This window comes from Hemiscyllium ocellatum, chromosome 6, assembly GCF_020745735.1.
Source record: "Hemiscyllium ocellatum isolate sHemOce1 chromosome 6, sHemOce1.pat.X.cur, whole genome shotgun sequence".
NCBI classification, from domain to species: Eukaryota; Metazoa; Chordata; class Chondrichthyes; order Orectolobiformes; family Hemiscylliidae; genus Hemiscyllium; species Hemiscyllium ocellatum.
In genome coordinates, this window is record NC_083406.1 from 109,423,684 (window position 1) to 109,450,994 (window position 27,311).

The window sequence follows — 27,311 nt, forward strand, 5'->3', positions numbered from 1 at the left end:
AATTAGATTAATGTTTTTTTTAAAACAGCTCACAATGTCAAAAAGCAAGCAGACTGCAAACAAATATAATGCAAATTAATAAAAAGGATGCTGACAAACCATAATTGCAATTAATAAATTAATGAAGCACTGGGCGACAAATTAATGTATTGAAAATAGTGGTGCTTACTAAATTAATTTAGCAATACAAACTTGTTAAATTACATGGAAGAGTGATCAGGAGTAAATTAATACATTCATACACCAGAAGGCACAAAGACGAGTTTAATAAGGCCTAATCTAACACACTTTGCCATTTTAGCATCCAACGTTTATTTCACTAATGGGGGAACAACGTGTTATTACAAGACTTTCTGGATTTGCATTATTAGCACAGATTCCTTGATATGTAATTCAGACACAGAAGGTAAGTTTAAATACTTTATTTTCAAAAAAAAATGCATAAGAACATGATCACAACACTGAAGAATAGGATTTAGTTCCACAACACAAATATACACTGCAAAACTCTACAAATCAAGAAATTATACACAAACTTATCAAATATGTACAACATATTCTCATAACATACAAGTTTGCTACAGCAAAATTTCATTTATCAAATATTTTGTGTAAAAATCTTACCCGTTAAAAAATAAGGCACATTTAATTCTTAAGGTCAGTGGAGAGTCATCACTGGGCAACTGTGGGATGGAAATATTCAAACTGGGTTGGTATGTTAAGAGTGTGATTTATTTCTGTAAACTGGAATGTAGTGACAACTGATTCATATTCATGACTATAAGTTAGACAGTGGAGGTGCATGTGGCTACTATGTTGCAAGCTTTTGTGGGGTTCAGATTTCTGCCTTTCTTCAAACAAAGGAAGTTTTCAGCTGCTTCAACTGCAAAAGTAACTTAGTCAAAAAATAGGCAAAAATCTGTGCTCTGGAATGATCTAAGTGCGATACATCTGTCCACCACGTCTAGCAAGCAACAGTCACAAGAACCATTTCAGTTTCTTTAAAATGGTAATACTGTAGATATTGTAGACATTGCTTTCATTACTATTTTTAAACACTTCTTTAATGTCCAAAGGGCTGCCCAGCATGCAGAACACTTCCTTTCTTAAAAAAAGACACTGTTTAGAACAGAGGAAATTTGCCCAGACATTGTTTGCTCCAGAGATAATCAAGTTGTGTTTTCGATGTTCAAATGCACAGTGAATATACTCTGCACTTCTGAAGAAAAGGTAAGGAAGGGTTCTTTACCCCACTATCTTTCAAATATTAATGTAAGTGCCTTTGCAAATATCCATTCTTCAAACTTACAATTGGGATAAGTGAAGAGTTTGACTCTTCCAACTCTAAAATTTATTTTTAAATTTGTGTTGACTTTTTTAAAAAATAAGTTTTAACTGATGGCAGAGGAGAGGCGTGAAGTTGCACAGTTCTAATTTTTCCCTTTTATGTTGCTTGTTTTTAAACATTCTCTAAAGCAGACCAGCTGCAGAGTGTGACAAGTACATGTGGCAACTAAGAAGACATTCTGACAAAACATCATATTCTTCAATTTAAAAAAAAATCCCACACACATCAAGAGACACTTCACTGTCTTCTCCTTGCGGTTTCCCAACATCTTTCTTAGTTGCTGATATTCAGGCTCAAATCACATTTCAGAAAGATCTGAAGTAAAATACAAATTAAAGATGTAAAATGGTGTTTTTCTTTCATTATAGACCACAAACATCAAGACTGTGACATTAGGTAAAGTATGCCTCTTCTAGATCCAGAATTGATACCACCATTATGCCTCCAAAATGTGCGATTCTTAATTTTATAACAAACCCAAAATAGGAGTAGGCCATCCAGTCTTTCAAGGCTGCACTGCCATTCAATATGATCTGAATATTCAACTTCAATATTGTTTCCACTTAACCCCCATATACTTTAATCTCTTTATCCCCAAGAACTATACCTGAATTCTTGAAAACATTCAATATTTTGGCCTCAAATACTTTGTGGCCAAGAACTCCACAGGCTCACCATTCCGAGGGAAGATCCTAAATCGTAAATGGCTTATCCTTAAACTATGATCTCTGGTTTTGGGCTCCGAGTTCATGAAGATCACATTTCCTGCATTTATCCAGTCTAGTCTTGTTACAATTTTGTAGGTTTCTAATACCCTCATTCTAAAATCCAGCGAATAATTCTGCTAATTACTTGAATAAAAAAAAAAGATGCCTGTAAGCCACACAAAGAACACCTGCAAATTATTGCTCTTCAAAGTGTAGAGATAATAAAAAGGTTGGGAAAACATACAGGGGCGATCAGTGGTGCAACCCAGTAACCAATTTAGGACTCACGGCAAGCAGAGTAAATTGTAGGTTAGTTATCTGGCACATCGCAAACTACATCTTGCGCTGTACTCTGATACATCTCAAGCAACTGTTAATTAAATGTTAAAATTAAATGATTAAAGGATTGTTAAACTTTCCCACTTCCCCCAAGTTTTTTTTTAGGAAGTTCAGGCAGACTGCAGTTCTTTGGAGATTAGGAAAGGTCTGCATTGGTCTAAGCGGAGCCAGTTTCTCAAATCTTTTGACATCAGAACCAATTCTTCATTTGGAAGTGTCCTCACTTAGCTAATTGATGAACAAGAATATTCATTTTTTTGGACTGGTGACACATGCACTCTGCACCAAGTGCAATTTTATCTGAAAGATAGTTACTGTCTGTAAAAAAAAGTGCTTTACTTTATGAAGTATATTTTTTGAAACAGTAGAACATTGCTTTGTTTAAAACAAAAATCAAAGTACAATGCACAACCAAAATCTTATTTACTTGGTAAGAACTCCAAAATGGTTATGAACTTCAAAAAGATTATGAATTCTCTTACCTTAAAACTTTTTTGTTTAGTCGTATCTTTTAGTAGTCTGACAGCTCAGAATCCCTACAATCAACAAGCAATAATTTCAGCCAATATTACATTATTAAAGAAAAAGGTTCCATATTTTTTAGTAACAATGCAATTACCTCCCTAACACCAATGGATCATGAGGCTTTATCACTTCTTGATTATCCGTGATTTGTACTGACATGATTTGCTTCAACACAGTTACAGACAATGAGTTAAAAATATTACACACTTGGTAATGTTGACAGCATGTGCCAAGAATTGCCTTAACCCAGTCAGAAGTCTGGGAAAAAAATTTGAAAATACTCATTACATAATTCTTATGACCAGAACAAGGCCATTTGATCTATCATGTCTATTATGGCTCTCCAAATGTGCTATTGTCATAATGCTTTCTCTTGCCTTTTCCCTCCAATAAGCTTGCATATTGTTTCCTAGTCGAATAACTATCTAATGCTCTTGATTGAATCTGCTTCCAACACACTTCTAGGTAATTCACACAAGACCCATACCACACATTATATGAAAAAGTAAACTTCCTCATCACTGAGAAATAAGAAAGGGATGATCACCTTATTGGGATTGTATTATAACCCCCCGAAAAGTCAGAGGAAAACTGAGAAACAAACTTGTAAGGAGATCTCAGCTATCTGTAAGAATAATAGGGTAGCTATGGTAGGGGATTTTAATTTTTCAAACATTGACTGGGACTGCCAGTGTTAAAGGTTTTTTATGGAGAGGAATTTCTTAAGTGTGTACAAGACAATTTTCTGACTCCGTATATGGTTGTACCTACTAGAGAAGGTGCAAAACATGACCTACTCTTGGGAAATATGGCAGGGCAGGTGACTGAGGTGATGGAAAAGGATAGATCAGATCTAAAAGTTGAAGTCCTAAATTGGAGAAAGGCCAATTTTGACAGCATTAGGCAAGAACGTTCAAAAGCTGATTGGAGGCAGATGCTCGCAGGTAAAGGGATGGCTGGAAAATGGGAAGCCTTCAGAAATGAGATAAGAATCCAGAGAAAGTATATTCCTGTCAGGGTGAAAGGGAAGGCTGGTAGGTATAGGGAATGCTGGATGACTAAAGAAATGGAGGGTTTGGTTAAGAAAAAGAAGGAAGCATATGTCAGGTATAGGCAGGATAGATCGAGTGAGTCCTTAGAAGAGTATAAAGAAAGTAGGAGTATAATTAAGAGGGAAATCAGGAGGGCAAAATGGGGACATGAGATAGCTTTGGCAATTAGAATTAAGGAGAATCCAAAAGGAGTTTTACAAACATATTAAGGACAAAAGGATAACTAGGGAGAGAATAGGGCCCCTCAAAGATCAGTAAGGCAGCCTTTATGTGGAATCACAGAAAATGGGGGAAGATACTAAATGAATATTTTGCATCAGTATATACTGTGGAAAAGGATATGGAAGATATAGACTGTAGGGAAATAGATGATGACATCTTGCAAAATGTCCACATTACAGAGGAGAAAGTGCGGGATGTCTTGAAACTGTTAAAACTGGATAAATCCCCAGGACCTGATCAGGTGTACCCGAGAACTCTGTGGGAAGCTAGAGAAGTGATTGCTGGGCCTCTTGCTGAGATATTTGAATCATCAATAGTCACAGGTGAGATGCCGGAAGACTGGAGGTTGGCAAACGCAGTGCCACTGTTGAAGAAGGGCGGTAAAGACAAGTCAGGGAACTATAGACCGGTGAGCCTGACCTCGGTGGTGGGCAAGTTGTTGGAGGGAATCCTAAAGGACAGGATGTATATGTATTTGGAAAGGCAAGGACTGATTCGGGATAGACAACTTTGTGCGTGGGAAGCCATGTCTCACAAACTTGATTGAGGTTTTTGAAGAAGTAACAAAGAATATTGATGAGGGCAGAGCAATAGATGTGATCTATATGGACTTCAGTAAGGCGTTCAACAAGGTTGCCCATGGGAGACTGATTAGCAAGGGTAGATCTCATGGAATACAGGGAGAACTAGCCATTTGGATATAGAACTGGCTCAAAGGTAGAAGACAGAGGGTGGTGGTGGAGGGTTGTTTTTCAGACTGGAGGCCTGTGACCAGTGGAGTGCCACAAGGATCTGTGCTGGGTCCTCTACTTTTTGTCCTTTACATAAATAATTTGGATGCGAGCATAAGAGGTACAGTTAGTAAGTTTGCAGATGACACCAAAATTGGAGGTGTTGTGGACAGTGAAGAGGGTTACCTCAGATTACAATAGGATCTGGACCAGATGGGCCAATGGGCTGAGAAGTGGCAGTTGGAGTTTAATTCAGATAAATGCGAGGTGCTGCATTTTGGGGAAGCAAATCTTAGCAGGAGTTATACACTTAATGGTAAGGTCCTAGAGTGTTGCTGAAAGAAGAGACCAGGGAGTGCAGATTCATAGCTCCTTGAAAGTGGAGTCGCAGGTAGATAGGATAGTGAAGGCAGTGTTTGGTATGCTTTCCTTTATTGGTCAGAGTATTAAGTACAGGAGTTGGGAGGTCATGTTGCGGCTCCCAACATTGGTTAGGCCACTGTTGGAATATTGCGTGCAATTCTGGTCTCCTACCTATCGGAAAGATGTTGTGAAATTTGAAAGGGTTCAGAAAAGATTTACAAGGATGTTGCCAAGGTTGGTGGATCTGAGCTACAGGGAGAGGCTGAACAGACTGGGGCTGTTTTCCCTTGAGCGGAGGCTGAGGGGTGACCTTATAGAGGTTTACAAAATTATGAGGGGCATGGATAGGATAAATAGACTCCCTGGGGTCGGGGAGTCCAGAACTAGGTTTAGGGTGAGAGGGGAAAGATATAAAAAAAGACCTAAGGGGCGACGTTTTCATACAGAGGGTGGTACATGTATGGAATGAGCTGCCAGAGGATGTGGTGGAGGCTGGTACACTTGCAACATTTAAGAGGTATTTGGATGGCTTTATGAATAGGAAGGGTTTGGAGAGATATGGGCCAGGCACTGGCAGGTGAGACTAGATTGGGTTGGATGTCTGGTTGGCATGGACGGGTTGGACCGAAGGGTCTGTTTCCATACTGTACATCTTTATGACTCTATGACAGTTGGTACTTTTGCAAGTCACGATAAATCTATACACTTTCTCCACCAAGAACAAAAGGGAGGTCTGCAGATGCTGGAGATCAGAGATGAAAATGTGTTGCTGGAAAAGCGCAGGTCAGGCAGCATCCAAGGAACAGGAGATTCGACATTTCGGGCATAAACCCTTCAGGAATGACTCCGAAACGTCAAATCTCCTGTTCCTTGGATGCTGCCTGACCTGCTGCGCTTTTCCAGCAACACATTTCAGCCCTTTTGTTCTTGGCCCATTTACAAGCTGAAGTAATTTCACCTTATCTACTCTATTCAGACTTTTCATGATTGAAAACTTTTATCAAATCTTCTCTTCTCTCTAAGAAAAACCATCTTAACCACTCCATAATCTAGCCTGATTAGGTGGAGAAGGTTAATTCTTGCAAACCTCTTCTGCACCTCTCCAATGTGTTCACATCCCTCCTAAACGACCGTGCCCAGAACTACATGGAATACTCCAGGTGAGGTCTGACAAGTGTCTAGTGCAAGTTCAGCATAACCACCTTGCTCTTGTACTCAAAGACTTATTAATTAAGACTAGATATTGTATGCTTTATTACTTGCTCCCCCCCATCTGTCCTACCCACATTTATTATGAGATCCCTCTGCACCTGCACTCCATTCAAAATTGCACCCATTATTTTGTACTGTCTCCATTACCACCTCCCGCTTTTCCACATCGAACCTCATCTGCCACCTTTCTGCTGATTCCATCAACTTGTCTCTGTTCTTATGGAATGCTACTTTTCTACCCTCATTGTTTATAATGTTTCTATACTTTGTCATCCACAACGTTTGGGGTGCAGGGGATAGTTTCAAAATTTGGTAATTAACATATAAATCAGGAATAATAAAGGGACCCAACACCAACCCCTTGGGGAAATCCATTTACAAAGCTTTCTCTGCCCAAAACAATATCCAATGACCATTACATCATTTTCTCAAACTCAGTAGACCTGATGCTGCTGTCCCTTTTAACCCACATGCTCTATCTTTTCTGACAAATCTGATGTGTGGCACTACCATGATCATCTTTTGAAGATTCATGCACATTACATCACATTTGGAGTCAGTTAGCTCAGTTGACTGGATGGCTGGTTTGTAACACAGATACCAGCAGCATGGGTTCTTTTCATGCACTGGCTGAGGTTGCCACAAAAGACTCTTGTACTCAACTTCTTTCCTCGCCTGAGACGTGGTGACCTTCACGTTAAACCACACCAGTCAACTCTCTCTAAACATCAAAAGCAATATCCTCATCAATCCTCTCATCTCTTTAAAAGTCTCCAGCAACTTAGTCAAACCATTTCTCCATTATAAATACATTTGGCAGTTCCTTTTTCCACATGACAATTAATTTTTTCCTGAATAATTGTTGCCAGAAGCTTTCCTACCACTGAAATTGAGGTGAATAATCTGTAATTGCTGGCCTGATTTTTACAATATTCCTTGCACAAAAAGTACAATTACTTAGGATTTGCTAGTACTTTGGGACCTCCCATGTTTATGGAAGAATGGAAGATTACAGCCATTTCCACTTTCACTTCTTTCAGTATCCTTGAATGTATCTCAATTCAGTTCCAGTGTTTTTAGATTAGGTTCCCTACAGTGTGGAAACAGACCCTTCGGCTCAACCAGTCCACACTGACCCTCCCAAAAAGTAACCTGCTCAGACCTATTCCCTATATTTATCCCTGACTAATACACCTATCTATGGGCAATTTAGCATGGCCAATTCACCTGACGTGCACATCTTTGTGACTGTGGGAGGAAACTAAAGCACCGGGAGGAAACCCACACAGACACAGCGAGAATGTCTGTGTGGAGTTTGCACATTTGCCTGAGAAAGGAATTGAACCCGGGTCCCTGGTGCTGTGAGGCAGCAGTGCTCACCACGGAGCTGCCGTGCCGCCCTGAAGTTTTGTCGATTTTAAATTGTGTTAGCTTACCCAACACTATTCCTGATTAATTTTGAACGTTTTAGTGAAAGAGTTTCCTCCTCTGTTGTCATAGCCCAGGTAGCATTCAGTTTTTGATAAAGGGACAGATGGAAATTATTACTTTCACACCTCAGTCATGACCCACATGCTAATTCTATTTATGGACACTAATCAGCTTCTCTAATGTGCTTTACCACCTACCCTCTGAATTTTCCATATTTCTTAGTTTTCAATTGTACTTTCCACCTGATACTAGTCAAAACTACTTAATCGTACTTTCTATCCCCTTTTTCAAACCAGGAGCTCTGGATTGGTCAGCCCTGCCTTTTGCTTTTCAGAGAATTTCCTTTTTTAAAGTTAGCCCGTAGTTTTGCTATAGTTATTTCCACTAACCTTTTGTTCCAATTTACCAGCCCAACATCACCCATGCCCCATTGAAGTCCACTTCCCCACCCACAGCTAGTTATTCTTATTCTGTATTGCTTATTGTCCTTTTTTAATTGAAACCTTATGACACAGTCACCACCATTCCCAAAACTGTTCCACTCAAACTTGATCTACTTGACCCACCTCATTTTCAAGAACCAAATTAAACATTAAATCTTTTATCACTGAACTGGAAGCTCACTGTAGAAAATTTCCTTCAATATAAATAGCAATGTTTACCCCTCTTCGTACTTTAGAGTACTATTATCTCTGCATACATTTGGGTAGTTAAAGAGCTCTGTTATAGTTACTCCAATATATGCATTGAATGGCCCACGATGTTTTGCCAAACATTTATCTTAATCTAAGATCAACCTAACTTACACTTGCCTCAAGCTACTGCTGTCCAGCAGTTGATTAAATGTCCCTAATGTCTCTGGCTCTATCACCGCCGCTGGCAGTGCATTCCATGCACCCACCAATTTAAAATCTGATTGAAGATTTGTAGCTCAGGTATCCGTTGTTGTGGTTCTGCTCGCCGAGCTGGAAGTTTTTGCTGCAAACGTTTCATTCCCTGGCTAGGGAACATCATCAGTGCTGTTGGAGCCTCGTGTGAAGCGCTGCTTTGATGTTTCTTCCGGTATTTATATTGGTTTGTTCTTGCCGCTTCCGGGTGTCAGTTTCAGCTGCAGTGATTTGTATGTGGGGTCCAGGTCGATGTGTCCGCCAATGGACGCTCCCGCCGCTTCCGGGTGTCAGTTTCAGCTGTAGTGGTTTGTATATGGTGTCTAGGTCCACGTGTCTGTTGATGGAGTTTGGGGATGAATGCCATGCTTCTAGGAATTCTCTGGCTGTTCTCTGTCTGGCTTGTCCTATGATAGTGGTTTTTTCCCAGTCAAATTCATGTTGCTGGTTGTCTGAGTGTATGGCTACCAGAGATAGCTGGTCGTGTCGTTTTGTGGCTAGCTGATGTTCATGGATGCGGATTGTTAGCTGTCTTCCTGTTTGTCCTATATAGTCCCTTAGGACTCATAACAGCACACAAGCCAACATCCACGCTCAGACAACAACTCACTAGAACAAAGGACCCAATACCCAGCATGAGCCAAACTAACGTAGTTTACAAAATACCATGCAAGGACTGCACAAAACACTATATAGGACAAACAGGAAGACAGCTAACAATCCGCATCCATGAACATCAGCTAGCCACAAAACGACACGACCAGCTATCTCTAGTAGCCATACACTCAGACAACCAGCAACATGAATTTGACTGGGAAAACACCACTATCATAGGACAAGCCAGACAGAGAACAGCCAGAGAATTCCTAGAAGCATGGCATTCATCCCCAAACTCCATCAACAGACACATGGACCTGGACACCATATACAAACCACTACAGCTGAAACTGACACCCGGAAGCGGCGGGAGCGTCCATCGGCGGACACATCGACCTGGACCCCACATACAAATCACTGCAGCTGAAACTGACACCCGGAAGCGGCAAGAACAAACCAATATAAATACCGGAAGAAACATCAAAGCAGCGCTTCACACGAGGCTCCAGCAACACTGATGATGTTCCCTAGCCAGGGAACGAAACGTTTGCAGCAAAAACTTCCAGCTCGGCGAGCAGAACCACAACAACCCACCAATTTCTGCGTAAAGAACCTACCTCTGACATCTCCCCTATACCTTCCTCCAATCACCTTAAAATTATGACCCTTCATGACTGCAATTTCTGCTCAGGGGGAATGTCTCTGGCTATCTATTCTATCTATGTCTCTCATTATCTTACACACCTCTATCAAGTCACCTCTCTTCCTTCTTCTCTCCATGTGAAAAGCCCTAGGTCACTCAACCTCTCTTAAGACAAGCCCTTCAATCCAAACATCTGGTAAATCTCTTCTGCGCTCTTAAACTCAATCTCCCTGTTAAATGAAAAACAAAAACGCCAGACACCTTCTTAACAACCCTATCAACTTGGGTGACAACTTTGAGGGATCCAAGTACATGGATCCCAAGATCCCGCTGTTCCTCCACACTGCCAAGGATCCTGTCTTTAACCCTGCATTCAGCATTCAAATTCGACCTTTCAAACTGAATCAATTCAGATTTAGCCAGCTTGAACCCCATTTGTGATTTCTCAGCCCAGTCCTGCATCCTGACAATGTCTAGTTGTCATCTGCAACAGCCCTGGACACAATACCAACAACTTTCACGTCATCGGCAAACTTACTATCGCGCCCTTCCACTTCTTCATTAAAGTCATTTGTAAAAACTGCAAAGAGCAGAGACCCAAGACCAGATCCCTGCAGGACCCCACTGGTCACCAACCTTCAGGCTGAACACTTTTCATCCACTACCACTCGCTTGTCTTCTTTCAGCCAGCCAATTCTGTATCCAGATAGCCAAATTTCCCTGTATCCCATAACTCCTAACTTTCTGAATGAGCCTCTGTGGGGAACCTTATCAAATGCCGTGCTGAAATCCATATTCACCATGTTTCCTGTATCTTCCCTGCAGACTTATCCCTCTTAAATGCTTCCTACTAGTTGGCAGTCTAAAAACACACCAAGCAATACAAGTTCCAAAGCTCTAGCCAAATTCATGCTGCCCTTCAACACTCTGGAATACCCTTAAGCACGGTGATGATGCTCTTCTTAACCAACATCGCAAAACAACCCTCCTTCCCCATCTTTCTGAACACCTTGTATCCAGGAAAACCCAGTCTTGCCCTTCCTTGAGCCTGTTATCACATCATATTTCCAAATGGTAATCTGTGCCTGTAACTCCTATTCTTATTCACTACACTGCGTAGATTCACAGTAATCTAGATATGAACCCAGGCTATCTCAGAATCAAGACCATAGGCAACTCTCCACCTGAACAGCATGAGGCTTTATAAACAAAGATTTTAAGATAATACATTGGGGGAAGCAGTGGTGTAGTGGATTACTAATCAAAAATCCCAGGCCAATGTTTGGTGGATATGTGGGTTTCAAAAACCCATGGCAGATGGTGAAATCAGATTTCAATTAAAAATAAAAATGGAATAAAAACTAGCCTAATGGTGACCATACACCTATTGTTAATTGGTTACATCTGTCTGGTTCACTTGTATCTGCCAATCTTACATTGTCTGACCTACATGTTAAAAGAGACCCACAATGTGGATGAATCTTTACTTCTGAGTCAATTATTGCATTGAGGGTCAAGTAATCAGTGCTATCCTGGCCAGTGACATTCACATGCCATGAAAAGAAAACAAAATTGACACCTGACAAGTGTTTTAACACTACACTTTTAGAAGTCACATTCTCAGTGCCCTTAGCTCTTGTTCTTTCAACAAGCTTTATGCTCAGTCATTTTAATAGTCCTTTCACAAAGGAGTTAAACTTGATCAATATTTGTCATGATATAAACAAAGTGCTAATGATATTCAGGCATAAATCAAATTATTATGCATTTGTCCAACATAAAACTAGTTTCTGAAAAAACTTTTCAACGTTTATTCACACCCTCTAAAATTGTATTACTTTTCAATTATCTACATCAGAAAGGTCTTTTTAACAAAATTAAATCAAAGTGGATATGCCAAGGTGGTGTTTGTTATTCTTTCCTTCACCAGAAACCTTCTTGCTCATTACCTTTTATTTTATTGAAAGAAGCAAATGGAAGAAAGAATCTTAAGTGCATTGGTAGCTTTTCCACAAGCTATGACTGTAGAACTGCACAGTAAGCTCTTCCTACCATTAATAAAAACAAAATACTGGGAATTCTGGAGATCGAAAATAAAAGCAGAAAATGCTGGAGAAACTCAGCAGGCCTTGCACTGTGAAGACAGAAACAATGTCAATGCTTCAAGTCCAAATGACTTCTCTTCAAAGCTTTTCCTACTGTCAAGCCTTCACTAATTCACATTAGATATTCCTCATGGTTGTTGTATGGTTGACTGGCAAGCCTGTCTAACATCAGCATCATAACATTCTAGCAAACATCTGACCACCCTCATCCATAAAGAGCACAAACAAATCACTAACAACCACCAACTCAGTATTTTGAATTTAGGGTTATCAACTTGCAGAATATAAATTTTAATTTTAAAATTGTCAATTATAGCTGAGATTTGTAACTGCTGTGCCCGGTTGTCCTGATCACATGTTGTCTTTGTGCAGTGCGACTAATGTAGCTCTACTGTATCAGAGTTAAAACAGCAACCTCCAGAATGACAGCTAAAAAGATACTATATAACACATTGCAATTCACCAATTGGTATATTGTGATGATAGCGTGAAGAAATATTTAGGGAGATGACTGTTTCGCAGTTTACAGTTGGTGACTGGTTACATGGCCCTTGGTGCTACTTTTCATTTGTGCACGTTTAGCCAGTTTATACTGTATTGGTGACTTAACAGTTAATTGTTTGGGTTTATTGAATTTTATGCCTCAGACATGCAATGTTTTGAAAACATTTGGTTATGGGTTCAATCATGTGGCATGCAGAATCCCTTCCGGTCTTGGACTTTGTCTCAGATGGGATGCCTCAGTGGTTACACTTTCAGATTTGAATGTAGATATACACAAGATGAAATACTAATTTTAAATATTTACAATATAATTTTCCGTGAATATCCTAAATCATATTTTCCTTCTCCTTCAATTTGCCTCTATAATTACGAACATTTCCTAACTAGTGCATTCTTCATGCAATGAAAATATTGTTAATTAGAAGTATTGGGTTGCCTGTTACAGAGAAATGTTAGGCACTAACTTTAGACTATGTTAGATGCATGCAACAAAACATGTAATTATGGGCATTTATCATTCTGCATGAGAATCTGGCATGCTTAGCTTTAGAAAAAGATGACAGCACTATGCAATACAAACAAGTTGAAGTGTTAGAGGCAACAAAATTAGTTTCTAAATTGAGCAGCTAACCTCTAGGGTCCCATCATCTTGATTTCAAAGATTATTTTTTCATATGATGAACCTGAAATATGTAACAATCTGATTTGAGATAGCTAGTTTACAGAGTTTACAGTAAAATGCACTTGCACATTTTTTCTAAGGTCATTAATTTCTCCTCAGATATTTCACATAGATAAAGTTTATGTTATTTTCCATGTTGAAGGTCATTAATATGTGCCACTTCAAATCTCTTCAGACTTTAAATTCAAATGAAATACAACTAATCTTATAAGCACCTAGTAAATTTTAACGGACATGGATTTAAAAGATAGCATTTGAACATCAAAAAGTGCTAATCAGAGTCAACCTCCCATACTGAATGAATCTCAATTTCAACCTTTCTAATTGCAACCAGGAGCCTGTACTTCAAGTCATGCAGATTCACTGCTTTTATCTTAAGGGAGAGACCTAGGACTCCAAATATTAATATGGCCAACGTCTATAGACAGCAATGTCAACCAATGAGACTGCATAGTAAATCTAGAGTGCAACTCTGCAAGAACCGAACATCTACAAAGTTTCAAAGGAGAACAGCTGGAAATGTGAGCCCTAAGTTTAGACAAAAGCTGCCAAAATAACAAAATCAAAAACCATAAATTAACCAAACTTCAGTGTCTCAAGTTGGATGAGTGTACTGGTGCTTTTAGGACCTAAAGCTCAATTCTAACCAAATCAAAGAAAGAATATCAAAGCCATACATTAACATGTTGACTAAATCTAAATGAAGCTCATATTTAAATGATGCATTTGCCTTTGAACATTTATCTTCAACTGTTCCATCCAGATTATAACCTATCTAGTTTTACTCATCATTTAAAATCATCTTAAAAAAGGGGGGATAGAATGTTCAGGAGTATATCAATGGAAATTTCTTGAATTTTCAAGTTTCTTGAATGACCCCTATAAGACTTTCTGATTCTTAACTTACACAAATAAATTACTGGCCTTTACTTCATTCACCAGGTGGCAGTAAACCCTTGTTTGCTCCTCTGGTCAGAGAGTTTGTTGTAAACAGAATATTTAACATTTTCTAGGTTAAACCTGTTGTTGCAACCTCAAAAAAGGTCTTTTGCTTGCATAGTTGTTGAAATGTGCGCCGATAATGGCACAGTGAGAGAGAAACAGGGTGAACAGAGCAACCATCAGGGTTGCTCCCGAAACAATGAGTGTTGAGTATAATGATTTAAATAATATAGGAAAAAGAGAGAGAGAGAGAGAGACTGGCCAAAATAGAGAGCAGTGCGAAAGTTCAAACAAAGAGGGGGAAAAATGATTGAATTACAAAATAAAATAAATGAAACAAAGGAACACTATGAATTAAAATTTTGCTCTTTACATTTTTTAAACCCCTTGAAATGTTCAAATCCTGAACAACATATTCCTAATTGTATTTTTAAAATCACATCAGGTTATAAGTCTAACAGGGGTTTGACTATAACCTGGTGTTGTATGATTTTTAACTTTGTCCACCTCAGTCCAGTACTGGCACCTCCAAATCATTCTTAATTATTGTTAACTTTCAATACCAGAGCTTGATTAACAATGTTCCCATTCTGACGGTATTTAAAAATTAGTTATGCTATGATCATTAGTGAAAAACGTAGCTTGCTTACAAATAGTCGTATCATTTAATGTGCAAAGACAGGCTTAAAAGCTAGGTATTGTTTTCACTGGAACATAGGTCTTATGGGCAGCAGTCAGTCTTTTGGTACTTCAAACCTACTCTATCATTCACTAAGACATTGGCTGATTTAGTAGTGGCCTTAAATCTCACTTTGTTTTCCCTAGTCTCACTTATCTATCTTCTCTATTAGCTTTCTCTTATTCTTAATTAGTTGCCCATGGTTCCAGTTTTCCCCGCGGGAGGCAACATCCTCCCAGTATCCAGATATCAAGTCCCCCCACTTAGGAGCCTCTATGTTTCAGTAAAATTACCACTTATTTTTCAAAACTCCAATGAGGCCCAGATCCATCATGTACAATCTTTCCTCATAAGATAGCCACTTCATCCATGAATCAGTTGACAATTCAACTTAAAGCAAATTTACATAACCACTTATCTGCTCCTCGTCTGAAGTTGATGCACCATGTTTAAATTAATTCATTAGTCTCACCATTATTTTAACGAATTCTGGACCAATTATCATTATGTTTGAGGTAGCTGTTTACAGATATTTAAAGCAAAACAATTAGAATTTATGCATTCTGACTTCAAAGCAATGTGCAAACACACAAAAGCATTTCATTTGCAGTGAACTTGTGGCTTTGAAAGCAATGAAAATGCATTCTCCCCTTTGACTTAAATTGTACTATAATGTCATACAGCCATCACCAGCCTCTCGTATTACATTTCCCTATTAAAAAAAAAGGTAATAAATATCAAACTGCAATAATGAACCAAAGCTATACAAGGATAACTCAGAAGTAACTCATTCGGCATTATGATAAATACTGGAATTGAAATTTAAAATGCATGGAAAATGAATTATTCCTGCCTCTCAATTATTGAGAACAAGAATTTGATTCAAACTTAATCAAACACATACTTAATCTAGTAAGCAATGAGGCAACCATTCAACGGCAAAATAAGTCGGAATAAACTAACACTTGCTGCTCAAGGAAGCTGTCAGCCTTTGCTATAACTCTCATGATTACACATGATAAAAAAAAATTAAAGACAAGCTCGAATTTCAGACATTATTGTTGCTGGGGACCTGATCTTGTATGAAATGAGTGATTTCATTTGAAATTGATTGCAGCATGTAATGTACACCTATTATACAAAGAAGAAAGTATGGGAAGAATGGATTCCAAATGCCAACATGATCAATGCACATGCAAGTGTTGAACTTCATCTGAATTAATACTACTTGCCCCTTTCTCACTCTTGCTGGGAAAACGGTGATTTAAATTTGAAATGAGCCAAACATATACACAGTACACCAAACAAGGAGGTTGGCAGGCATTCAGTGACGAAGGGCTCTGGCCCGAAATATCGAATTTCCTGTTCCTTGGATGCTGCCTGACCTGCTGTGCTTTAACCAGCAACACATTTTCAGCTCATTCAGTGACAACAAACATGTTTGATGGGGTAGGTGAAGTTAGATAGTTTCATGCTGTGTTTTTAAAAAAAAAGTTTTCAGATTTAATTACTTACACAACAGCTTTATTGTTGGCCATACTTGCAGAAATAATGGGTGTAAAATTGGCCTTTGGCAGTAATACAAAACTGGCAATAGTGAGCCTACTGCCAGTTTTAACATCACTAGATCTTTCTTTCAATTAGATTCAATGGAAAACAGAGCGCTAATATTGCGAACTGCCACAGACTAATTTCATTCTCATCACACTTAAAACAAGATGGCCATGTAGTTACTTGAAAACTCGAGGATTTTATGATAAGAACAACTGCAGTAAGTTCAGACTAATTCCTGTTAGAATTCAACATGGTTAACGAGTTACTAGCTGTTACTAAAATTAGCAATCTTCTGGGATGTAGATTGCAGGACTAAATATCTTTGAAGCAGGACATCTCAATGCAAATTACAATCAAATTGATTAGATTTGAAATCGAGTCAACATTCTACAAGCAAATAGAACACCATTTGCACACAGTAAGGTGCCACTAAAGTCAATCAAAATTAAAGAACAAATAATCTATCTTTGCTGACATTGGCTGAGGCAAGAATGTTCATCAGGACACAGAATAACTACGTACTCTTCAAGTTTTGCTATGGTATCTTTTATACTGACTTTGGTTGACTGTCTCATCAGAAAGGTGATTATTTTTAATAATGCAGTACTTATATGGCAGTCCTACTCTTATTTATGAATACTGTAAGCAGTAAATAAAACCTAGGGACAATTCAGAGCTTTCTTCCAGTCATCATCCCTTTCTAAATCTAATTGTAGAAAAAATTTTTCAGTGCAGTTAGGCAATTTGTTGCAAACTCCATCATTCTAAATCAGTCTTGTATATGAAACATTGTCAAATATCATACAAGATCTGCATTAACCAAATCGAGTCACCTCCACAGAGAATTTCTGCTGATTTGTAAAATATAGTCAATTAATTTTAAAGTCCATACTAATTTCATTCTCAAGAGGAATTGTCAAAAACTTATGATCAGCAAAGAAACAAGTCTAAAAAGGGTGAACAAAACCCTCAAACACTCACCTGTTGAATTATGCTTGCAATAAAATGCTTACTGTAACGTTCTAAGACAAGTAACTTTCTAAGATGGGAAACGTAAATTGCAAGTTAAAACATCTGCAAAGAGTGACTGTGAATTTCCATTCTGCAACTGTTTATTACTATCAGTTTTACTATTGCTCAGAAGTTTCAGTTTGCATTTCCTACAAGTGTCTGAACAGATTTCAATTTTTCTCTTAATTGTGTCTTTTTTTCCTCTCCTGCATCTACCAGTCTCTACAAAGCAGCAACTGTATTTCTACAATTTCTTTTTCCCCTGTGTTCGAAGTATGATGTACTACAATGACTTTGTATTTTGTAAAACTATGTTACATTCTACACTGGTGTCTGACTAGGTTTTTTTTAAAAGGGCTTTACAAAATAGTTATAACTTTCTGCACAATAATGATGCTGCCTGAAAGCATCAGGATGGTATGCAGGTTATGTAAATTGGTTTCTAAACCCCTTTTCTAGATTTTAACTGGACTATAAATACTAAGAAAGGTACCTAAAGCTTGGAAAGTAATCAGTGTTGTAGAACACATTCTACTCCACTAGATGTTTTCATTTTACCTCACGTGACATTTAAAAGATTTACACAATTAGCATAGCATTCAGTAAACAATAAAAGCATGACAAACATTTCCAAGTTTGATTTCTACTATCAATAACACTTGTGGGAGTAATGGCATTGTTCCTCAACAACAGAAGAGGAAATTTAACTACTTCAAATTTGATTTTAATAAAAAATGTAGGTTCCAATTTCCTGTACATTAGCAGCCATTCTTCACAGCATTTAAGCTATATAAACATGATGAGTACTATATTTAAAAAAACAACATTTTCTCTTCAAATGCATGCCAAACTACTCATTTCAAATTTCTATTAAGAAGTTTCAGCAATTTGAATTATTTGCTATCCATCCAAGTTGAACTCAAATTTTACTTTTAAATATAATGGTCAAACTTTGCATAATATGTAAAATCCATTATTTCAGGATGCCTACCCCTTTTATACAGCATCAGAGAACTCAAATAATCTGATAAACACACGTTGCATTGAAGTGCAGTTTGTAGAGGGGAAAAAAATGCATGTCACCAAATAGATACGATGTACCTAATTATAACAATATTTACCTCAAAAAAAACAGTAGAGGTACAAAATTCAAAATGACAACAGAATATACTGGTAACACTCAGTAGGTCTGACGGCTTCCATGGGAGAAACAGTCAATATTAACTGGTTGGATTGCAGTGATGTGAATGTAAGTAAAGCAATAAAGAAATGAGGGGGGAAGAAAACCAACAGAAAAAGAAATAAAATGAAGGCATTGTTTATGATCTATTATCATCACACTCTGTGTTGAACAGATGCTCGTAACCAATCATGTCTTTTGTTTCTTTATCTAGTATAATGCCTTGATTTGGAGATGCCAGTGTTGGACTGGGATGTACAAAGTTAAAAAAAAATCACAACACCAGGTTATAGTACAACAGGTTTATTTGGAAGCGCTAGCTTTCAGAAGCACAGCTCCTTCATCAGGTGGTTGTGGAGTACACAAATTGTAAGAGACAGAATTTATAGCAAAAGGTTAGAGTGTGATGTAACTGAAATTATACATTGAAAAATGCATTGATTGTTTGTTCAGTCTCTCAGCTGTTAGAATGATCACGTTAGTTTCTCTTCTTTGATATGTAAATCACAAAACTTTTTTTAAAGTTACATTCTCAGGTTAACTTTAACAATTGGCATCATCCCAGATAATGTGTTGAAGATATTAGCCCTGTGTGCCGTTGCCTGTGCCATAATGTTTAGATGGATTGAAGGGGGTGGGGGGCAGGGCACGATGAGTCAGTGGTTAGCACTGCTGCGTTACAGCACTAGGGACCCAGGTTCGATTCCAGCCTTGGGCGACTGTCTGTGTGGAGTTTGTATAGTCTATGTGGGTTTTCTCCCACAGTCCAAAGATGTGCAGGTCAGGTAAATTGATGCATTACTCAGAGGGAAATGGGTCTGGGTGGGTTACTCTTCAGAGGGTTGGTGTGGACTTGTGTCAAAAGGATTCTGTTCCCACACTGTAGGGGATCTACTATAATCTTTTAAGGGCGACATGGTGGCTCAGTGGTTAGCACTGCTGCTTCACAGCACTAGGGTCCCAGGTTTGATTCTACCCTAGGGCAACTGTCTGTGTTGAGTTTGCACATTCTCCCCGTGTCTGCGTGGGTTTCCTCTGGGTGCTCCGGTTTCCTCCCACAGTCCAAAGATGTGCAGGTCAGGTGAATTGGTCATGCTAAATTGCCCACAGCGTTAGGTGAATTAGTCAGAGGGAAATGGGTCTGGGTGGGTTACTCTTCTGAGGGTCGGTGTGGACTGGTTGGGCCAAAAGGGCCTGTTTGCACACAATAGGGAATCTAATCTAATCTAAAAAAAATGAAATCACAGAACCTTACATGGATTCATGCAGTTTCTGAGCAAAGTACAATGTAACTCTGCAAATACAATTCACCCACAAATGTACAAGCATATGTGCGCGTGTACATATGGGTGTGTATTTTTCAATGCATAATTTAAGTTACATCACACTGTAAACTTTTGCTATAAATTCTGTGTCTTACAATTGTGTACTCTACAACCACCTGATGAAGGAGTAGTGCTCCAAAAGCTAGTGCTTTCAATTAAACGGGTTGGACTATTTTGTGCAATTTTTAAACTTTTTACAGCATGAATCTTGTTCAATTTACAGAGGAACCTCAATTATCCGAAAATCAAAGATTATCCAAAAGAGATCTTGAGGTCCTGACAGAAACATTACATCAAAGACGTGTGTCCACCACTGATTGCACCTTTTGCTTACAGTGATTAAACGTGCTGCCAAGAACAGTCCTGGACTGATGGTAGTGGAGGCACCGTCTCTAAAAGACTGACTTCCCATCCTCCTCCTGGACGGAGTTTTGGGGGGGGGGGGGGGGGGGGTGCAGTGTTGGACAGTGTTGGGAGAGGGCGGAGTTGGATGGGGTTAGGGGGTGCGCAGGCGAGGTGCAGTGTTGGACTGGGTTGGGGGTGCGGTGTTGGACAGGGTTGGGGGTGCGGGCATGGGGTGGTGTTGGAGAGTAGGCGGGGGCTGGAGTTGGGGGTTGGACAGTGCTTGCACACGCTTTGATGCTGTCTTATCTCCTGAACAGGGAGTAGACTTTACAGAAAGCTCAGAGCCCCAGAGGAAAGGCTTTGAATCGATTAACCGAGTAATCAATTATCCAAAAGAAATAATGCCTGCCCATCTCATTAGGATAATCGAGGTCCCTTTGTATTCTCTTATTGTCCACCTCAGCACAGGCCTTCACTTTCACTTGCCAAAAACTTTACATTTAACTTTCAAGAAGAATACATTGAAAACAAAATGAACCCAAGTTCAACAAGAGGTTGATTTCCCCTTTATCCACTTAGCTCTTGAAGGCTAAATTTCCTCAGTTGTGATGAGAAGTCATACAACTGAAACTGCAACTGTTTCTTTCTCCACAGATGCTGTCCTGACTTGCTGAGTACTTTCAATATTTTCTGCATTCATTTTGGACTTTTTGCATTAGCAGTATTTTTGCAGTTGTACTCTAAAATGTCAACCATGGGAGTACAAAGGTCAGTCTTTCATTTAAAAAAAATGTGAATGGTAGAAATCCAGAACAAAAACAAAACTTGCTGGAAAACCTCAGCAGGTCTGGCAGCATCTGTGGAAAGAAAACAGTGATGCTTCCTCAGAACTGATTGCAGTTAGGAAAAGACCAGTATATATACCTGACAATGGGAATGGGTGAGGGGGAAGGAGTAATCGATAAATGGAGATGAAGTCTGGAGAGAAAGAGAATAACAGATGAACAGAAGAATGGGTAAAGATTAAACTGGGGGGAATCAATAGCTGCTAATGGGGACCATTAGTAACTGACAATGCAATGGCTGTTGTAGCAGTCCATGGTGATGGCAAAGCCTGGTGCATGGATGAAGGTGCTCAGGCACTAAAATTATTGAACTCTATATGGAGTCCCAAAGGTTGCAGTGTCGCCAAGCGAAAAGTGAGATGCTATTGTTCCAGCACACAGAAAGCTATTAGTTCATTTTCAGACCTTGAACAAAACAAAATAAAATTTAGTTAATGAGCAGTCTCTCACCCATCATTCCAGTTTTCATTCGCTGCTTCTTCAGCCACCAGATTTTCATATTCTTGTAAAGCATACCTCTCCCAGTCAGTCATTTCTGGCCCGTCATTCTCCACATCCTGTTGCATCAGGAAGAACGAAATCAGAGGAAACCATAAATATGTATAACTTATTTAAATACAACATATGTTCAACAGCTCAAATCAGGGTATTATAACATTTCTCCAAGTTCTGGAAACAATCTTGTTTGTCTATACATCTCTGTACAGATTATCAATTTTAGTTTGTGCAAGATCACTCAGTTTGACAAACACTACACTTGGGCAACTTAAGGTGTAATGGGAAACTCTGATCCAGGAAAACTCATCTGTACTAAGTTTTAATTGGAAAATTGGAAATTCTGCTTTCACCTGTTTCTATCAGCCATCTGCTACTAAACTAAATTTCTAACTAGCATGGGTTTACAATGCTTTCTTCATTTTGTCTAGTGACTTGCATGAATATTTTGTATATCTTGTAAATAACTTTCAAGAAGAACAACATATATAAAACAAATGAATTCAAGTTCAACAGGTGGTTAATTTCACTTTTATCCACTTAGTTCCGGAGGTCAAAAATAACTTCAGCAGAACCTGAGAAAAATAGAAGGAATTCGGTTTTAAAAAGATGATGGCTTGAAGTTGGTTCTTGACAACACATGATACATCATCCTAAAGAGAACAAGGATAAGCCTAACCATTAACACATAATAAAATGCCCAGTAGAACAATGATGAGTATGAGAGGTAGCAACGATTCACAGCAATTCTCATGCATTCCTCAGAGTCGGAATGTTCCTCAAGAATGGATAGGACCAATGAGATATGGAATGCTTCCAAAAATAAAAATGCCCATATTCACAAAATGGGAGCTTACGTGGAAATCCACAGAAGGCTCCCTGGTCCATCCAGCATATTGGCTGATAAAGAGCTCTCCAGTCTAATTGCACTTTACACTTCTTGAGACGTAAAGTGTACATCCAAATACTGTACATTTCCTAACTGCAGAGAGCGTTTCTCTCTAACCCTTTTCCATGCCTTCATATACTTTTGCATATTGGTCCAGCAGCAGCAATCCAAAATCATAGCATATAAGTTGACCCCCATTCCAGTTATGATACATCTTACACATCGGTGTATTATTACTCCACAAATGCATGTTTTACTTACTGACCCCCTATGACTCAATGCAACAATAAGCAGGCAACACAGGCTGTATTATGAAGATGTGCAGACTTGCCCACTCCTTGCATCAAATGCTGATGATACTTTTAAAATGGCAACTCACAACAGTTCTGTTTTATATTTATATGCTGACTCTCATTTAAGGGACAATTTTGAGGCTTCAAATGCTGACTCATACATTAAAATCTACAGTAATTCAGAACGTCAGCTTCTTAAGGGCAGCTAGTGACGGACAATACATGTTGGTTGGCTAGCAAGCGACGCCCATGTTCCCACACAATGAATTTGAAAAAAAAAATCAGCATTCTTAGAAATATTTGACCAGTAGCAAAGTCTACTCTGTGCCAACAAGTCATCGGCAAAGAATCTTTAGCACTTGAGCCAAAAGGTGTAGCAATTCTTGTCCCATTTGTAGCAGCTGAACAATATCCATTCCTGCGGCCCAGAATCAATAGTTATACCATCACTTCACAGACTATAATACACTAAGTTTAAACAGTCAGCAGGGAGAATAAGCAGATGGTAAAAACAGCCTGATGCAGAGTCTCAAGGCCACCCCAGAGCAAACAGCCTTAAGCTCTTACACACAGAAGTCAACAGCACCCTGATGGCAGCAAAGTCAGACAAAGAGCAGGAGCTGATGAAATTTACCCAAAATTTCTGAAGTATATCCCATTACAGAGAAAGCAGCTGTTCATTCACATTTGAGCACAAGCACCATTCCAAAGACATGGTGCCATTCTCAGACAAATCACCACTATCAAACCAGGAAAAAGTCAATTGAGAAAACAGACTAAGTCCTACCCTGAAGGCAGCAATGTCCACCTAATGGGAAGGTTTTCACACCACTATTCCAAGAAGGTTCTAACATGGATTTCATATTATAGATTACCAGAAAAGCCTGAAGACAGGAACTGCCTTTGTTGACTTATCCTGTGCTTATGGCAATGTGCCTGCATACAAGGTAGACCATTTTGGACTGGCAGGAGGTGAAGATTTAGATAGTGTAGGAGAATGGTGCAAGAAATGGCTGATGAAATTCAATGTGAGCAAATGTGAGGTCTTGCACTTTGGAAAAAAGAACACAGGCAAGGACTATTTTCTAAATGGTGAGAAAATTTATAAAGCCAAAGTACAAAGGGATCTGGGAGTGCTGGTACAGGATTCTCTAAAGGTTGACTTGCAGGTTGAGTCAGTGGTTAAGAAAGCAAATGTAATGTAGTAATCTATTTCAAGAGGGTTGGAATGTAAAAACTGTGAGGTGCTAAGACTTTATAAAGCTCTGGTTAGGCCCCATTTAGAATACTGGTGTCCAGTTTTGGGCCCCACACCGCAGGAAGAACATACTGGCACTGGAGCATATCCAGCAGAGATTCACATGGATGATCTCTGGAATGGCATGCCTAACATACGATGAACGGCTGAGGATTGTATTTGTTAGAGTTCAGAAGGTTGAGGGGAGATCTGATAGAAACTTACAAGATAATGCATGGCTTAGAAAGGGTGGACGCTGGGAAAAAGTGTTTCCATCAGGTGGGGATACTAGGACCCGTGGGCACAGCCTTAGAAGCAGAGGTGGTCAATTTAGAATGGAAATAAGGAGACATTTCTTCAGCCAGAGAGTGGTGGGCCAGTGGAATTCACTGCCATGGAGCGCAGTGGAGGCTGGGATGTTAAATGTCTTCAAGGGAGAGATTGATAAATTCTTAATCTCGCAAGGAATTAAGGGCTACGGGGAGAGTGTGGGTAAGTGGCGTTGAAATGCCCATCAGCCACAACTGAATGGCTGAGTGGACTTCATGGGCCGAGTGGCCTTACTTTCACTACTATTTCTTATCATTTGATGGAAATTTCTTCACTTAGAGAATGGTGAGCATATGGAATTCTCTGCCACAGAAAGAGGTGGAGGCCAAAACATTGAATGTTTTTACAGAGTTAAATATAGTTATTGGCGTTAAAGGATATCAAAAAGGGCATGGTGATAAAGCAGGAACTGGGTACAGAGTTGGACAATCAAGTATGGTTACACTGAATGGAGCAACAAGCTCAAAAGGGTTGAATAGCCTACTCTTGTTCCTATTTAACATGTTTTATGTTTCGAAGCTTCAGCTCAGAGATCCATTCCTGTGGAATCACAACTATTCATGTTGCATTAGCTGAAGCTGTTAAATGGATTGTTAACCCTGACATTAAACTATACTTGCTTTCTCAGGCAAATGGATTTTTAAGAGAAAACAAATTCTGCATTATCCCCAACAGTGCAATGATATTATTGTGGGCGGCACGGTGGCACAGTGGTTAGCACTGCTGCCTCACAGCGCCTGAAGACCCGGGTTCAATTCCCGACTCAGGCGACTGACTGTGTGGAGTTTGCACGTTCTCCCCGTGTCAGCGTGGGTTTCCTCCGGGTGCTCCGGTTTCCTCCCTCAGTCCAAAGATGTGCGGGTCAGGTGAATTGGCCATGCTAAATTGCCCGTAGTGTTAGGTAAGGGGTAAATGTAGGGGTATGGGTGGGTTTCGCTTCGGCGGGTCGGTGTGGACTTGTTGGGCCGAAGGGCCTGTTTCCACACTGTAAATCTAATCTAAAAAAAAACTAAGGCTGGGGATGCATGGTCACAACCTGGTGCTGGTTCAGGGAACAGTCAAACAGATAGATGTTAACATTGTCAATTTCATCCACGTATCTGGTATTATCATGTGATTGCAACGACTTTCCTAGTAGCACCGTTGGTGTACCTAACCCCTCAGCCCAGCCCCCACCATACTGTTATATTTCATGGCAACAGTCTCCCAGCACCTTCTCAAAGACAATTAGGGATGCACAATAAATGTTGGCCTAACCGGCAATGCCCAGTGAAAGAACACAAAATAAAATCTCCAAACTGGTGGCACTGCAAGATAATGAGATTCTGTTGTGGTTAGTGCTAATAAGAGAGTGTAGAAAACTCTTTCATAGTTACAATAACATATCTAGATAGAGTAGGTCAAAACATTATCCTAAGGGACATGGTTAGAGGACTTGAAGAGAGGCAGATATGAGGAAAAATAATGTATCAAAAATATAACAATTACCCTTGGGATAGAAAATGGATCCTTCTGCTCATGTTCCAGATACTTGCCGATGTTAAAAAGGGTGTCAAAAAATACATTTGCCATCTTGCACTTCTTTAAGTCATGAAGTGTTATTTTTCCTGTGGAAAAAAATTGGCAATTAATTTCATGGAAGTGAAGAAACCATTCTAACAACACAGATTAAACATACAGTACATTAATTTATACTCCGCAGACAGCTTAGAGTTTACCCACTGATGATCAGATGGGGGAAGTATTAATGTTCTTGGTGTGCACTGTGTTAACTGAATCTCAACAGGGCAGTCTACATACTACAGTGAGAGTCACGTGGACTGGCATCTACTGACCCCCAATTAAAAGCACACACACACAAGTGTCAAGAAAGGTCAATATCAGGTTAGCCAAGACTCTTCCCCCCCCCCCCCCCCCCCTTTTTAAATAGAAGTGTGAGAAAGTTAGCAAGTAAAATACTTATGGATACACATTTCTTTTTGGATCACTTGTACAATAAATCTTGAATATTGCTGAAAGAAAAGGATACATTTTGTCGAAATGCTTTCCCTGGAAATTACCAGGACAATTCAATAGCAAATTAAACAAAAGACGTATATACATTATGAGTGGAGTGTGGGGATTGGTTGGAAAGTGGACTCGGATTGGTAGAGGCCTTGGAGAATCCACCAGCAAATGACAACAGTGTGTAACGGTCAGGCTTTGTTTACATTTTTATACTAGACAAGACGACACTGATTTCTCAGGCAATGCTCTCCGAAATTAAGATTCTCTATTTTTATAGAGTTCAAACCAGTGCAGTATGTATATATTTCTTTCCACCTACAAATAATAATGCCTTTTGTATTACCAAATGTATACTTCATATTGCCACATATGAGCCCAACTCAGACCTGAATTGGCTATCAGCACAATTTATTGCATACTCTGGATTATTCAGCTGATCATGTAATCACATCAAATGTCATATACTATGCTGAGAGTTTTCCATTTGTGGACTGGTTGTTTACAGCCAGTACAACGCCTGTTGCAAACAGCTACAGATATGTTGTTTGATACCACCTGCCAGCCTTTGGGATCTATAGTCAACATCACACTGACATTGAACTTCATATACAAGATTAATTTGTGTTAGATAGTATGTCTTTCTGGCTTGATGGTAACATTCTGCTAATTGCAAACACAACACATTGTTACTATGCAGTATCAGTGTCAAATAGCTAGATTCACCTGTTGCTAAACATTTGCAATATATCTTACATTCCTAGAGTAATACAAGGTGAAATGGATGCTTTTCAAGAGCTTAAGTTTGCAACATACAAGTAGGCTAATCATTTC

The 27,311-nt window shown here is 39.2% G+C and overlaps 1 protein-coding gene across 3 annotated transcripts in view; it reads right to left on the reverse strand.

Moving 5' to 3' along the window:
• Window positions 1-462: 462 nt before the first annotated feature.
• Window positions 463-27,311, reverse strand: part of ppp2r3b (protein phosphatase 2, regulatory subunit B'', beta) — a 139,548-nt gene continuing 112,699 nt past the window's right edge. For all 3 annotated transcript variants that reach the window (XM_060826849.1, XM_060826851.1, XM_060826850.1), the window contains 4 exons: window positions 25,962-26,080; window positions 21,680-21,786; window positions 2,877-2,930; window positions 463-1,663 (listed from right to left, as the gene is read on the reverse strand). In XM_060826849.1, the coding sequence (XP_060682832.1) occupies window positions 2,906-2,930; window positions 21,680-21,786; window positions 25,962-26,080 (251 nt within the window). In that variant the 3' untranslated portion in view covers window positions 463-1,663; window positions 2,877-2,905. The remainder of the gene's footprint in view (window positions 1,664-2,876; window positions 2,931-21,679; window positions 21,787-25,961; window positions 26,081-27,311) is intronic.